Here is a 17,340-nt window from a genome sequence, read left to right on the forward strand (position 1 = left end):
TGTTATGGCATGTATTCTGATGGATAAATAAATAAATAAATAAATAAATAAATATAGTACTTCGGAAATGGACCCCTGTTTTACCAAACCACTAATATTTATTTAAATAATTTATTAGTGTGTCATTCATGACTGTGGTTTTTATTATTGATAATACCAAAGTTAATTTTTATATGTTTAGCATTATATTTGTTAGGTACAGGCTCAATTTTATATATTATTTTTAAGGCTACCAGGCATAAGTATTGCATTTATCATGTGTACCTAGAGACTATTTATGCCACAAATGCAACTCTTCAGCACGCATCTTCTGATATGTCTCATTATACAGTATGTTTTTAGTAACTGCAGTACGGACACTTTTGCATGTACTACTTCATTTATGACTTCATTCTTCTGTGAATCACACTACAAAAAACCTGCAGTTTTTTTTTACCTTTTCCTAAGATAGCAATTTCATGAAATTATAGAAACTTTCAGTAAACAGATACTGAAATTTCAGTATCTGAGCATATTTGTATGTACTTAAAATTTCGGGCATTCAAAAATAATATTTACAATTTTTTTCCTTGTTGTTGTACACAGTACAGGGAAGAATTGAAAAACAGAAGAATACCTCTAGCACATACAGTCAGAGGACTTGATCCTTGATTAGTTTCTGTCCTCATACATCTCCCTCCCACCTACACTTTTTTTCTGTTCTCAACCTCTACCCTTTCACAATTCCCATAATTTTTAAGCTCAATTTTCATCCTTCTACTTATCCCCCCCCCTCCTCATTTACTTCTCTGTCCTGTTGTATAATATAATGTGGCTCCTATTTTCACTCACCACTTGACAGGTCCCTCCTGCTTTCTCATTCGCTTGTTCTTCTCCCATCTCCCTCTCCGCTCTTTACATTCTTTTGTCATCTTCTTCACTTTCTTCTTCACTCTTCTTAGCTTTTGTCACTATTTACCCAATTACACAGTGTCATCAGAATTAACTAAGGTCAAAAGCTCTTCAGTAACAATTACTTATTTATATACATAGTCACTGGTTATTTTTTTCTTCTTCTTTCTTTAAGTTGACTAGTGGTCTGTCCTCTCAGTGATTGTTAACTGTTGAGGAAAAGTCCTTATTGGCAATTGTCTTTTCTATACGATTTTCTGAACTATTTAAGATTCAGTTAATAATTACATGCTCATTTGTGCCTTCTTGTGTTTGAAATTGATGTTGCTTATACAAGCCTTAGACTTATATAAATGCTTTATTTTTGGGCAATAAAGTCAGTTCAGTTCAGTTTAAATTAGCAAAGAAACTAAACTTTTGCCTTGTTTTCCCTTATCTGTGCACAATATTTTATGAAAGTTATGATTATTAACTTTATGAGAATGTAAGAGAATAGACCATTCAAAAGAAGTGGCAACCACAAGGAGGTACCCTGTGCCTGTGGAGACAGTGCTATTGGTGAATTGCTATTATTCAGTAGAAGTATTCATGAAGGATGAAATGGTAACTGGAGCAAGGGGTAATATAGTATTACATTTTTATAATTTTAGACTTCATTGTTCATGTTTATTGTTTGTAGGATGTCCTAATTTAAGATTTTCGAGTTTACACAAAACAGTCTCTAAAATTTACTTTTAAATTTGCAGGAAACAGGAAGCAGCAAATCGACCCAAGTCTGAGTTTGTGCCAAAGACTCTGCATGATTTGCATGTTGAAGGCCTGACAGATGGTTTGAATGGTACGCATCCACATCACCCTGCAGCCAGTACGGGTCAGTACGGCAGAGCAAGGCATGATGATCCATTTGATCCCTGGCATGCCCCACCAGTAAAAGGTGATACAAAATTTATGATTTTGCATTTGAAATGGTGTTGGTGCTGATAAGTGTTTCTGTAACACTCTCCCACTCACCTTGCTTGAATGGTGTTGGTGTTTGGTGTCCATATCTGGTTCTATCCACTGCCACACAGGCCAGACTGGCAGGCACTTGATGTCAAATTTTGAACTTGAGTGAAATCTAATATTGTTTTCCATAACTGTTTTTATCTGAAATACTAACTTCATTAACTGTCTGCACCATTCCACTGCACACACTGGAATTATATATACGATTGTTGCACAAGACTGTGTTTCCAGTTACTTGCTTGCATACCTACATTTCAGAATTGTTCTACAATGTTTGAACTGTAAGTATGACTTAAGCCACGTAGTTTGACTTCTGCTGTGTGGTATGCTCTGCCTCACTAACCTGAACTGTTTTTATAAGTGTTACAACATTTGCCACTGCTTTATCAGTCATCATAAGTATTACATCCAAGCACTTCTAATATCTTTGTGTGTGTAAAGAAGCTTGTTTGATGTTATTTAACACATGTAAATACAAATCTGTTTCTAAAAGTATTCAAAGTTTTTCAAAAAACTATTATGACATTCTTCTTGCATTCACCCTTTTTGTTCAAGAGATTTTATTGTTGTGTGCTTGTTTCTCTGTAATAGCATCTGTTCTTTTGCCCCTAATTCTCCAAAATCAGTGGCTGTTTGTGTGTGTGTGTTTTAACTAACTATATCCTTGTATCTTTCCTTCTGATGTCTTGTGTAGGCTCTTCACTGGCCTCTTCTCCTGTGCACCCAAAACCGAACCAACTGGAGCTGTTTCCCTCAGGCAATGTGCCACGTTCTGCTAATGGTAAACTCTTTCTATCTAGCTCTTCTCTCTGCACGTACACGCATGAAAAATATGTCTTTGTTTATGGGAAGCATCTTGTGAAGTTGGTAGAGAGAAGATTCTTTCCTCCTTTTCCTATAAGCGTAAATAGCCTATTGTTGAATGCCACCTCCCTACAAATATGCACAATGCTTTTGGAATACTTGAAACATTTTTTTTTTTTTTTTTTTTTTTTTTTTGGAAAATCAATTTTTTATACAATAGAAAATAGTGATATTACCAACTATGATCTTGTACCTGATTTTGATTAGTGTTTTTCAGTTTTGTGATATCATGTTCATTCTTCCCCATATACGATGCATTGCCTGTGCTGCCTTCCTGTAGTTATATTATATTCTTATAGATACCTTAAGTATTTTGTCTGACTAATATAAAGTTCTCAGGTTTCCAGCCAGGAGAATCCACCAGAATGGTATGATGTTTCGATGAGAGTCACCCAAAGTGGTCAGTACACTGGACTCGCATTGGGGAGGATGAAGGTTCAAATTCGTATCCGACCATTATAAGTTAGGTTTTCTGTGATTTCCCTAAATAGCTCCAGGCAAATGCAGGGATGATTCCTTTGGACAGTTGTGTTTGGTCTCTAACGACCTCACTGTTGACAGGATGTTAAATCCTGATCTTCTTTCCTTCCTTTTTCCATCATCTCACTTCACCAAAAGATGATGGGAGTGGTACTTGTTGAAGCATCACTCTATTTTGATGGCCTCATCTAGCAGGAAACCTGGAAATTTTGTTATTTTAATTCACTGGGATAGACAGTGATAGTATTTTTACCTTTAAATTTGAATGTTAGGTGAATCCTTGTGTAGAATAATGCATAAATAATTCACCAAGGTAATAAACAGAAACATAGGCAGAAGATGGTTATAGTTTCAGATTTGTCTGAAAAGAAGAGGTTCCTACAGGTGAGAAATAGAGAGGGAAAGAAATAGGGGAAAGGCTGCTCATAGAAGCTGTTCAGTATGCAAGGAAAGCCGGAGAGAAAATGAAAATTGACAATGGGTTGTAAGAGTTCATGTACAAGTACTTTAAAGTTGACCAAATGTTATGATAATTTGATCAATTAGTGATAGAAAGTGAAGAAAAGAGAACAGAAGTCAAGCGGAAGGAGACAGGTCCTTCATTGGCAAAAGTGAAGGAAAATGGAAAGAGGAGGAAAAATGAAGAGAAAGGATATACTAAAACAAAATAATCCAAAACAAGAATACCATAGAAATGAATGGAAAACAGTGAGAGGCCACAAATTTTTGTACAGCAAAAATTAATACTTCACTTTCATAGTGCCTGATCAAAAATTACTACTTAGTTGTTTACTTGTCAATCTAGACTAATGTTTACCACTAGAGTGGTAGAGGCAATCAAATTGACTGTTTTCAGTATTTGTGTATAATGATAGCACTTTTTTTTCATAACACTTTGAAATTTTGTGACTTTTATTTCTTCTCAACAGAAATTGCATTGTAGATTTTACAGATTTGTAGCTATACTCATTGCTTTCAGTTTTCATTGTATACTTAGAACCATGGTAGTGGTCATTTTGACTGCTTAACTTTGTTTATGCACTTGTTTCCTGAGAGTACTGCAAATGGCTGGCTCTGAGCACTATGGGACTTAACTTCTGAGGTCATCAGTCCCCTAGAACTTAGAACTACTTAAACCTAACTACCCTAAGGACATCACACACATCCATGCCCGAGGCAGGATTTGAACCTGCGACCATAGCGGTCTCGCGGTTCCAGACTGTAGCGCCTAGAACCCCTCGGCCACTCCGGCCGGCATACTGCAAATGCTCAGTTGTGTTTCACGTGACTGTGACCACATGTTACAATGTATACTGAAGTTTCTGAGCTGATTATTGTGTCTCACTTTACCTCAAGTACTTATTGTGTGTAAGTAATAATGCAGGTATTGAAAATAACTCATAGGCTGTCAGATGAGAAAGTAATAGAAAATTTAGAACTTTTGCAGAGTGTTTCAGAGCAAGATTCTGAAGGTATTGAAACTGAGAGGCAAGTAGAAACTAGTATTGATTATTATAGTCCTGACAGTGTTGAGTGGATGGAAAATAGTTGTGATTTGTCTGAAGAAATTAAATTGTGTCAATGACTGCTACTACAGCAGCTACAGAAAACTAGTATATCAGTGAGGAAGGGATGACATTAGATACAAAATAGAAAGACAGGGAAGAAGATGTAGGTGTCAGTTTCCGTCACAATTTTTTGTGAACTGTTTGTAATTCAGAAAACATGACAAGAGTGGGAGATGTTTGATCATATCTTGAATGCACCGGGAAACCTACAAAAGCAAAATGTTTTACACCAGACATCAAGATGTTACTTTGAAGAAAAACCTCAAAATTTACTGTGTCACTAGTTCTTAGCATCTGTCCATAGATGAGACGATGCTTAAACATATAGAACTGTGTATCATAATATGGAAAGAATAGATTGCTACTCAACACATAAAGGAGGCATTGAATCACATGCCATAAACAGTGTGCCATATGGAAGTGTGGGCCAGTCTGGGGAGCATATATAGACAGCCAAGATGGGCAAGGCAACTGCTCATGATATGCAGGAAATCTGGGTTCGAATCTCAGTCTGGTACATAGTTTTGTGTGTTACCAATAGGTAATAATTCCGTACTTGATACAGCTGATGTCAGCAGAATTCGCAGTTGTGAATATATTTCATAATATTAATACAGCTACAGATCATTGTCTGTTCCTTTGGACATGCATGAATGTATGAAGCAACAGAGATTGTAAAATAAGATATCACTTTAGTTTTACTGGATGACTGTCCATCAATTATGATGAACTGCGATGTTTCTGACAGGAAACCATGAATCCAATTCGACAACTGAGACAATACTCCGTAGGCATTCAATGTGATTAGAAGCTTGTGAGGAATGCTATCAAAAGCATGCTGGAAATCTTGAAATATGGAATCAATTTCCGATGCTCTGTCAGTAGTACTCATTACTTCATGAGAATAAAGAACTAGTTGCATTGCACAAGAACAATATTTTCTGAATCCATGCTATGTGTCAATACATTGGTTTCTTCAAAGTAATTCATAATGTTTGAACACAGTATATGTTTCAAAATCCTATTGAAAACTGACATTAGGGAGGGTGAGTGGTTGTATATGATTGCTAAGTATGGAGTTGTTATATTGGCCTACTCTGAAAGGAATCTAATTGGTATGCATTCTGGGCTGGAAGACGTCCCGTTATTAAGTGATTTGAGTTACTTTACTACACTGAGGAGTTACTCATATAGGTATCAGTTCTTGATTCAAATTCTGTAATATTTTCTAGTTGTCTTTGGTGAAGAAATTTTGGAAAACAGTTTTTATTAACACTGCTGTTGTGGCATTGTCAAACCATCACTGTTGGACAGTGGAGGTATTGATTGTGTCTTGCTATATTTAGTGTTGTTGGCCCATGAACTTTGATTAGCAGATGATTACACGACAGTGTTAGGTATGAACTAAGTGTATACTAGAGCAATATCATGGCAAGTCGTTTAATGGTGGACATCGGTAATAAATTGGTTAAATAATATACCACTAAGTTATGACATTTCTTCCTAATGTAAAGTTTTAAGGTTGCTTATCTTGGTTGTTCATAAACCTTATGAAGGGAACTGGACTGATCAGATCAGATCATATGAGAATTACTAATGAAGTGCTGCTTATCACCACTCAGTTGGGTTCTGGTAGAAATAAATTTGTAAATAAGTGAAACTAAACACATGATATTGTGTTTGTTATTTCTCTGGTTAATTGGTTAATTAGAGATCCCGAACATCTTTCAGTGAGAGAGTCAGAAGTAACAGTGCTACTGAGGAAGGAAGAGTCCATAACCAAGAAAGTAATCATATAAACACCACATAATATCTTAGACAGCCTCATGTATGGAGCTTAGAGGTCAGTACTTGCCCAAAATTATTTTGGATACCAAAGAAGTGATTTTCTGTCTGATTGGTGGGCCTCTGGGTCATGTTCCTGGCTGGAAGTATGGTTACCCCTTGATTTGCTTGTTTAAACTCAAAGTACAGCAAGGCCTTCTGTTCTGGTTAATGGGGGGATGTATGTAAAATTTGTTACAAATTTTGAATTTTTTTGCTTTCCGCCAGATAGTTCTGTAGCCTGTTATAAGTATTGTTGCCAATTTTCAGAGTGTAATTCATGCTACAAATGGTGTAAAAACCATCTTGTTTCAATGTGCAGTGCCATGCCCCTTTTGTACACAACTCTATCCTTATATGCAATATTTTATTATTTCTTACAATATTTTATTATTTCTTGCAATCAGAGAACACTTTTGTAGAGTACAGAAGGCTGCGAGCCTATTTATGAAGCAATTAATTACTTTTTGTTAAAGAAATGCAAACATGGTGGAACACAAAACATGAACAAAAGCTTTAATAAACTGATTTAGAAGAGCCACCAAAAGACACCATTTTGCTCATCTCCTATTGTTAAAATTTCCTCATATAGTGCTTTTCTGGTGTTCAATGATGGAAACAATGGAAGAATCAGGATCCTTATGAGACTGGGTATTTGATGCATTTTGCCTCACTCAAAACGTGTTAAAGAAGATTGATGATGTGCGTATTGCCAGTTCTGAAATGTCAGTGAAGGATAATGCCAGAAGCATGTGACAGAAGGATCAGAGTACAAGAAAAGAGCTATATGAAGACCAAAAAGACGAAATATATGGTTATGGGCAGCATTAGGGTACTTGTTTATGGCTTAAGTGGTGATAAAATATTTTTTTCTCCATTTCCCATGGACATATAAAGGCAAAATTTGCCACTGAATTTGTTCATGTTATAGTAACTTCCTGTGGTACAAAATTATTCGAAGTGCATTACTGTCAAATTTATTTAAATTTTTGTTAAATAGAAATTGCTATGTATTGTACAAATAAAGTTAAAAAATTGTTGCATTGGTTAAAAAATTGGCACACAGATTTTTTTATCTAATTACTGAGAATAACCTAGTATATTTTTGGAAGTGATAAGTAAAGTAACCTGTGAGAAAGTTCCTCATGTGGTACTCTGTGTTCTAAAAGTACCCAGCAATATCCTGAACAAATTATTTGACAGAAAATTGAAAAATAAATAAATAAATCCAAATTACAGCCAGTAACATAATGACAATGTGTGTAAAATTTGGTTCAATTATCTCTCAAACAGTAAAAGTTACATTACCTTATATATACCCGTGTATTCTTTCACATGTCCCCCATTAAGGTCCAGGCATCCAGGAAGGCTTGGAGGGTGCATTACATCACACAACCAAGCAGGTGTGTGTGGTGGATCATGCGTGCCTCTTAAGCTCTGAAGAAGGCTGTTTCTTGCTATCTGGATAAATGGCTCTTGACTTTAAAGCCCTGAGGGAGTTGACAGTAGTGTAGTATTCAATTTCTTTGTCCTCATCACTTGCCCTAAACCTCTCTGATACAGAGGGGTGGTCCTTCCTCGTAAGTGGAACAGATGCAGAGCAGGCAGGTTTGTGTCACTAGTCCCAGGTGTCATTTACCTATTATGGACACGTGATTATCTGCTGAGAGTGGGTAATAGGAACACACTGCCCTTTCAAACCCTGGGAGTCATCAGGAGGTGGGAATCCTGCTGAGTCCCCTAACAGGCTAAGAACTTTGGAAGCCTCTGTGGCATTTTGGATATAGAAGGTGAGACCAGTGGACTGATTTCTGAAGTGTGTGGACTGGGATTAACATGGATAGTTGCGGCCAGGTGGGACTGACAGACTCTCATGACCTGTCTAGAGCAGTGTATGAGTGTATGTTGCATGTACACATTTGACTTCCTGTACATACAATTTGGTTCATTTAACATAGGGCACTAGCTTAGTGGCACTGCGTCTGCATAGTTTTCCACGAGTCCCGTCTTACAGGTTGCCAAACCTGATGGTGGGTAGCTAAAGATGCTGCTCCTCAGGGAGCCATATGGTGGCGGAGATTCAGCAATTGTTAGTTCATATAAAATAGTTTTATTTTCAGTTGCAATGTTGAACAACTTTTACTGCTATTGCTGAGTTTGTTGTTTAAATGATCTGAGGTGGCCAGTCTTACAGCAAGAATGATTATCACTGCTATATGCTGAAATATTAGTGAAACAGAAACCTAAAAGATAATTGTGATGAAATTGTAGTATATTGGTAATGAAGAATTTTATTATTCATGCTATATTCACCTATTGCTGCTCTTGATCAATCTGGGGTCTCATTTTCAGTGTAGTGCAGTTGCTACCTGGCTTTTGTTAAGGTGAAGTTGAGCATGCTCTTACATAAAGCTCTCATGGCACTTAAGAAAAACATCTTTCATCTTTATTAATATAACCCTTTGTGTGTTTCAATCATTAGAAAATAATTGTTGACTAAAAGTTCATATAAACTAAATGAAGTTAAGACTAAAACTGTTTTGTTCATAAATCTATGAAGAATGCCACCCCACACACTACTTTAACTCTTACATGCTGATGTGTCCTCTTGTAGCAGACTGTGGCCTTTTTTTAAAAGGATAATATCTATGTTCTCCCCCCACCCCACCCCCACATCACTCCTCCGAACCCACTTCACCAAAACAAAAAAGATATCCTGTAAAAACACAATTTTTTCTTATTGTACTTTCCCCTGTGATACCATGTCCTAAGTCCTCTAAATGGTGGTTATTTGACATCAGTGCTTATATTACTACACTTACTACTTGGGTACTCCCTCACAGTATCAAATCCTCAGAACATTATAGGCAGTAACTTGCTGTACAAGACGGCAATTTTTGTGGTATTATTCTCCTTTTTTTATTTGTTCTCTGTTTACTTGTCTTCCATTTTCATGTTAATTCTTCTGCTTTTCCCCTCCCATAACATTTTTCCCCTACTTAGTTCTCCCACTCTCCATCTTTGTGACTCATTTGATATATTTTCTTAACTCTGACTCAGCTTTTCCTATTAGCCCCACTCCTAAGTTATCAGGATTTCTCATCTTGCCCTTCCATCTTGTCCAATAAGTCTCACTTGGGTCTTCCTGATTAGTTTTCTTGTATCTTTCAGATTTGTTTGGAATTTAATGTGCTACTGATACTGAGTCAATTAATTAAAAAAATGAGAGACTCATAGATAAATATGTTGAAAGGTAGGAGGAATATTGATCTGCGGGTTATTGTTTTGTTCATTCACATCATCATTTAAGACTGATTATGGGTTTCAGCGTTCAGTCTGGAGCATAGTCCCCATTATGAAATTCCGCCATGATCCCCTATTCAGTGCTAACATTGATCCCTCTTCTGATGTTAAGCCTATTACTTCAAAATCATTCTTAACCGAATCCAGGTACCTTCTCCTTGGTGTACCCCGACTCCTCCTACCCTCTACTGCTAAACCCATGAGTCTCTTGGGTAACCTTGGTTCTCCCATGCGTGTAACATGCCCCCACCATCTAAGCCTGTTCGCCCTGACTGCTGCATCTATAGAGTTCATTCCCAGTTTTTCTTTGATCTCCTCATTGTGGACACCCTCCTGCCATTGTTCCCATCTACTAGTACCTGCAATCATCCTAGCTACTTTCATATCCGTAACCTCAACCTTATTGGTAAGGTAACCTGAATCCACCCAGCTTTCGCTCCCATACAACAAAGTTGGTCGAAAGATTAAACGGTGCACAGATAACTTAGTCTTGGTACTGACTTCCTTCTTACAGAAGAGACTAGATCGTAGCTGAGCACTCACTGCATTAGCTTTGCTACACCTTGCTTCCAGTTCTTTCACTATGTTGCCATCCTGTGAGAATATGCATCCTAAGTACTTGAAACCGTCCACCTGTTCTAACTTAGTTCCTCCTATTTGGCACTCAATCTGTTTATATTTCTTTCCCACTGACATTACTTTCGTTTTGGAGATGCTAATCTTCATACCATAGTCCTTACATTTCTGCGCTAGCTCTGAAATATTACTTTGCAAACTTTCAATCGAATCTGCCATCACAACTAAGTCATCTGCATATGCGAGACTGCTTATTTTGTGTTCACATATCTTAATGTCACCCAGCCAGTTTATTGTTTTTGACATATGATCCATAAATAATATGAACAACAGTGGAGACAGGTTGCAGCCTTGTCTTACCCCTGAAACTACTCTGAACCATGAACTCAATTTACCGTCAACTCTAACTGCTGCCTGACTATCTATGTAAAGACCTTTTAATTGCTTGCAAAAGTTTGCCTCCTATTCCGTAATCTTGTAGAACAGACAATAACTTCCTCCTAGGAACCCGGTCATATGCCTTTTCTAGATCTTTAAAGCATAGATACAATTCCCTGTTCCACTCATAACACTTCTCCATTATTTGCCGCAAGCTAAAGATCTGGTCCTGACAACCTCTAAGAGGCCTAAACCCACTCTGATTTTCATCCAATTTGTCCTCAATTAATACTCGCACTTTCCTTTCAACAACACCTGAGAAGATTGTACCCACAACACTGATTAAAGAGATACCTCTGTAGTTGTTACAATCTTTTCTGTTTCCATGTTTAAAGATTGGTGTGATTACTGCTTTCGTCCAGTCTGACAGAACCTGTCCTGACTCCCACGCCATTTCAATTATCCTGTTTAGCCATTTAAGACCTGACATTCCACTGTATTTGATGAGTTCCAACTTAATTTCATCCACCCCAGCCGCTTTATTGCACTGCAATATATTGACCATTTTCTCCACTTCCTCAAATGTAATCCTATTTCCATCATCATTCCTATCCCATTGTACATCGAAATCTGAAACATTAATAATCGTATTTTCACCCTTCAAAATATTCCCGCCAGCTGCCCAAGGCATCAACAGGATTCACCAGCAGTTTTCCTGACCTGTCCAAAATACTTGTCATTTCCTTCTTACCTCCCTTTCGAAGACTGCTAATTACATTCCAGAATGGTTTTCCAGCAGCTTGACCCAAAGTCTCCAACCTGTTTCCAAAGTCTTCCCAAGATTTCTTCTTGGATGCTGCAGTTATCTGTTTGGCTTTGTTTCTTTCTTCAACATAACCTTCTCTGTCTACCTGAGTTCTAGTATGTAGCCATTTTTGATATGCCATCTTTTTCCTTTTACAGGCTGCCTTGACTGTGTCATTCCACCAAGCTGTTTGCTTCATCCTACCTTTACACACTACTGTTCCAAGACATTCTTTAGCCACTTCTAGTACTGTGTCCCTGTACCTTGTCCATTCCTTTTCCAATGACTGTAATTGACTACATTCAACTAACTTGTACCTTTCTGAGATCACTGTTATGTACTTGTGCCTGATTTCCTTATCCTGAAGTTTCTCCACTCTTATCCTCCTACATATGGACCTGACCTGCTGCACTTTCAGCCTCACAATATCGATTTCACTGCAGGTTAAATAGTGATCAGTGTCATCAAAGAATCCCCTGAATACACATGTGTCCCTCAAAGCCTTCCTGAATTCCTGATCTGTTATTATATAGTCAAAGACAGTTCTGCTTCCCCTGCCTTCCCAAGTATACCGGTGAATGTTCTTATGTTTAAAAAAGGAGTTTGTGATTACTAAGCCCATACTGGCACAGAAATCCAAGAGTTGTTTCCCGTTCCTGTTGGCCTCCATATTCTCTCCAAATTTACCCATAACCTTTTCATACCCTTCTGTTCGATTTCCAATCCTGGCATTAAAATCACCCGTGAGCAGAACACTGTCCTTGTCCTTTACTCTAACAACTACGTCACTGAGTGCATCATAAAAACTATCCATCTTATCTTGATCTGTCCCTTCACAATGCGAAAATACTGACACGATCCTAATTTTCTTGCCAGGCACTGTCAAATCCATCCACATCAGTCATTCGTTTACGTACCTTATTGCAACTACGCTGGGTTCCATTTCTTTCCTGATGTAAAGCCCTACACCCCATTGTGCTATTCGTGCTTTGACTCCTGACAGGAAAACCTTGTATTCTCCCACTTCTTCTTGTTTCTCACCCCTTACTCGAATGTCACTAACAGCTAAAATGTCCAACCCCATCTTACTTGCAGCCTCTGGCAACTCTACCTCCTTCCCAGAGTAGCCCCCATTGATATTAATAGCTCCCCATCTCGTTACCATTCGTTTGCCGAGTCATATCTTAGGAGTCCCTGGTTTGTAAATTAGAGGTGGGACTCCATCACCTCCAAAAGTCCAAGGCATTTTGCTCTGATTGTTGCCAGCATCATATTTGAAGCACCAGGGAAGCAGGTTGCTAGCCTTACTTGCCCCAGGTCCCATTGGGTTTTACCCCTAACGGTTGAGGGACTAACCGGTGGATTTGGTAGTCTTTGCCGTCCGAGCACAAAGGTGACCACGACTCAGAATATGTCCGAGATGCCCAACCTTATTCCAAAGTAACTGGTATCCTGACTGTCAGGCATTCACAATCCATATATATTTTCTCAACAACATTTGTCAGGGCAACTAATCAAGAACATGGTTTCCTTTTTGTTATTCGTCTTTTTCTTTCCCTTATCAACTGTGACGTGCAGTTTATTCTATGTCTGTTATTCTGATATACAACTAACTAATTGCTTTCAGGTCTTCATGTAATTATTACTTTTTCAAATTCATTGTACTTATGCCTGTCTTAATATGAAAGTTCTGGTTGAAAGTTAAAAAATGGTTGGAGGACAGGCAACCATTTACTATGTGGAAGATACATTAGTTGTGAACAGACACAAATAAGATATAGAGGTTATTTTACTTGACTATTGTTAAATTTTTCATCAAAGCATCACTCACACTTTTTCCTCTGTCTGACATTATTTGATGACATTCTGTATAGCAGGTGGTTATCTGTCCCTGTTGTTGTTTTGGTCTTCAGAGCAAAGACTAGTTTGATGCTGCTGTACATGTTAATGTCTCATGTGGAAACCTCTTCATCATTGCATAACTACTGCAACCTATGAGGGCATGCTAAAAAGTAATGCCTCCAAATTTTTTACGTGAAAACTCTTTAAAGTTTTTTAAATAAAACAAAGGTGATTAACATTCAACAACTTTAATCTTCATTTCTACATATTTGCAGCTCTCTGACACAAGACCTGTGAATTGTAGCGTCTAACATGGTGGGTGTAACATAACTATGTCAATGTGTGAGAAATAGCATGCGTTTATGCAGTTTTGAATTTAAAGAGTTTGTCCACATATGGAGCACCCTCTCCTTCATGATGACAATGCCAACCCATACATGAGTGCTGCAGCATTTGAAATAATCTGACGCCTTGGGTTAACTGTCATTGCTTATCCTCCATACAGTCCTAACTTGGCCCCATTTGATTTTCATCTGTTTTCAAAATTTAAAGAACACGTTTGAGGACTTCAATTGGATAGTGATGAAGCGGTGCAAGCAGAGGTGAAATTGTAGGTCTGTCAACAAAGTGAAACATTCTAGAGTGATGGTATCAACAAAGTGGCCTCTTCTTGGGAGAAAGGTGTTTATTGCCAGGGTGTCTGTGTTTGGAAATAAATAAAACACTGGAAAATCCAGGATGAAATAATGACAGTGTTATGAAAAGTATGGATTGCTACTCACCATGTAGGGGAGATGTTGAATTGCAGACAGGCATGACAGAAAGTCTGCTAAACACTGAGGCCAGATTGCGAGCGACCATGCATGATGGGAGAAGCAGTCTGGGTGGAGGTTGGTGTGGGGAGGGAGAGGGAGAGTGGGGTAGATGTGAGGGACAGTAAAATGGTGCTTGTGGGGATGTACAGGGATGTGGTGGGGAGAGGGTAGGGCAGCGAGGTGCAGCCAACATATATAGACATGAAGAATGAAGATGTAGAATGTTAATTTTTTGTTTTATTTAATAAGGTTTAAAAGTACTCACATTAAAAATTCAGAGGAATTACTTTTCAGCACTCCCTTGTACATCAGTTTAAAACTGTTTACTGTAGTCAAGCCATTGTCTCCCTCTACCGTTTTTACCCCCCTACACAACCCTAAAATAAACTAAACTCTGTCATTAGGCCCAGGATTGCACAATGCCTACTGGCCACTGTATTGTCCTCTGCCATATGGCATCATTCAGATATGCTATGAGTGGGCATGTAGTATGCACGCTATTGTCCTCACCAGTTGGCTTTTATGACCTTGGAGCTGCTACTTCACATTGCAGTCCTCCCACTAAGGAAACATCCTTGCCAGTACTGGTACTGAACCTGGGTCCTCTGCAGGACAGTCAGAAGTGATGACCACTCAGCTAAGGAAGTGGACTCCATACACGTCCCTCCATTACCAAACTGACAATTCCTTGATGCCTCGGGAAGTGACCTGTTGACTGATCACTTCTATTAGTCATGGCATAGCATAAATTACTTTTCTCCCAGGTAGTATTCAGTACCTCCTCATTAGTTATTTGATTTAAGCATGTCATCTTCAGCATTATCTTCTAAATTATTTACGTTCCACCAGGAGCTTTCTGTACCGTATTTATAATCTTCAGCATTCTTTTGCAGCACCATGTTACTCAGTCTTCAATTCTCTTTCTTGTCTGTACTGTTTATTGTCCTCATTTTGCTTCTGTACAAGGCTACCAAGACAAGTACCTTTCGGAAAGACTCCTAAACACGGTTTAATTTGTATATAGTGTTAGATTTCTCTTTTTCAGAAACACTTTTCTTGCTAGTGCTTTTATTCCTCAGTACCTTACTAAGTTATCTTGCTGCTCAAATAACAAAACTCAAAATGTAGCATTTTATCATGTAATTCTCTCAACATCACCTGAATTTGTCTGACTCTTTCATTACTCTTGTTGTGCCTTTATTGCTATTCATTTTATAACCTCCTTTCATGACCGTGTAACTGATCTTCCAAGACCTTTGCCATCTGTCACAGAATTACAATACCATCAGCAGACCTCAAAGTTTTTATTCCTTATTTTTGAAGTTTAATTTCCATTCCAGATTTCTGCTTGGTAAGCCTTGTCGTTATGCCTATTTGATCATTTGCTGACTTCACTATTTCATGCCTCAAAGCCACTAATTTGTCTTATATTGTATGCCATTACCATGTTTCAATCAGTTGTTGCCTGTTGGACCCTTTGAAGCTATCAACAATCACTGGTTCTTCCAGTTTATCAAGTTACACTCCTTAATTTTCTACTTTTCTGCTATTTATTTAGTTCTGACTTGCCCAATAAATTTGGGCAGAGTCCATGTCTGCTCCTGGAAAAGTTTTTTCAGTTTAAAATCTGATTTACAAAACTGTCATACAATTACATAATCTATCAGAAACATTCTGATGTCTCCAGATCTCTTCCATGCATACAGCCTACTTTCATGATTCTTCAAGTAACTATCAACAATGATTAAATTGTACTTTCTTCAGAATTCTTCCTGGTGGCTAGCTCTTTCATTCCTTTACCAATGTCCATGTTCTCCTACAATCTTTCCTCTTCTCCCCACCATCGAATTCAAGTTCCCCATCAAATTTAAATTTCTGTCTCCCTAAATAATATGAATAATTTCGTTTATCTCCTCAAAAATTCTTTCACTCTCTTCTCCATCCACAGAGCATGAAGACATATAAATTTTTACTACTTTAAAGGTAGTTGGCCTTGTGTCCATCTTGACTACAATAATGTGTTCACTATATTGCTCATAGTAATAGTATGGTATTCTGCCTTACGGCAGCTCTTGTCATGGGTTAAGCCTCTTCAACTTTTGTCTGTCATATTGTTCATAGTAATTTACCAGAATTCCTATTTCTTATATTCGTTATTAGAAGTATTTCCTCACTACCTCCATTTGATCTGTCCTTATTGCAGTTTTTAATGTCAGTACCATAAGTTCTCTAATGTCTATCTGATTTTTTTAAATAATCTCTCTAGTCAGCTAAATGTGTTAATGTTCATGACTTTTATCCACAATTGTTATTTTGATATGGTGGGTTATACAGTGTTTAACATTCATACCTGGAATTTTGGCATTTAATTTATAGTTAGACGATGTTATTGGCACAGAACTGACTCAGTAGTTACTCAAATAAGTTGGTAATTTTTATTCTTGGCGACTGAAACGTACAGTAATATATTATGAAACTTTACTTTGAAGACAGTATAGCTAATAGATAATGTTTGAAAACAATAGCGTATGGCCATCATATTGTAAACATGAATTTTTGCACATTAATTTATCACCTGCATGCTATGATGAATGTCATTTCGGTGTTTGAGGTAAAATAAAACAGTGTTTGTAAATCTGGCCAGTGTACTACAGCCAATACTAAGGGGAATCACATCTTTTTGAGCTAAGACATTAAAAAGGATTTAATCATGACATACCTTCTGTTATCAACATTACCAATAAACATTTAATGAAGTGTATATGAGGAAGAGATGACATCATTGTTAATTGGTCATTTGCCCATTGCCTCTTAAATTCAGCAACTGAGTGCTTGTTCCAAGGCTCTTGTCATGTCTTAATCTAATCTATTTTACTGCTGCCTCTTGTCGAACTTTTGGTGGCATTCTGTATTTCCACTTGGTAAACTTCTTTGCAATATTTTTTAAATATTATTCTTGCTCATTTAAGAATCTGTTTGTTCACACCTG

General features: G+C 37.6%; 1 protein-coding gene across 1 annotated transcript in view; it reads left to right on the top strand.

The window, feature by feature from the left end:
• The window catches only part of LOC124804815 (endophilin-A), a 730,772-nt gene that overhangs the window by 695,185 nt on the left and 18,247 nt on the right, over nt 1-17,340 (top strand). Inside the window, exons 13-14 of the mRNA XM_047265154.1 lie at nt 1,638-1,825; nt 2,591-2,677. Coding sequence (XP_047121110.1) covers nt 1,638-1,825; nt 2,591-2,677 — 275 coding nt within the window. The remainder of the gene's footprint in view (nt 1-1,637; nt 1,826-2,590; nt 2,678-17,340) is intronic.

This window comes from Schistocerca piceifrons, chromosome 7, assembly GCF_021461385.2.
Source record: "Schistocerca piceifrons isolate TAMUIC-IGC-003096 chromosome 7, iqSchPice1.1, whole genome shotgun sequence".
Taxonomy (NCBI): domain Eukaryota; kingdom Metazoa; phylum Arthropoda; class Insecta; order Orthoptera; family Acrididae; genus Schistocerca; species Schistocerca piceifrons.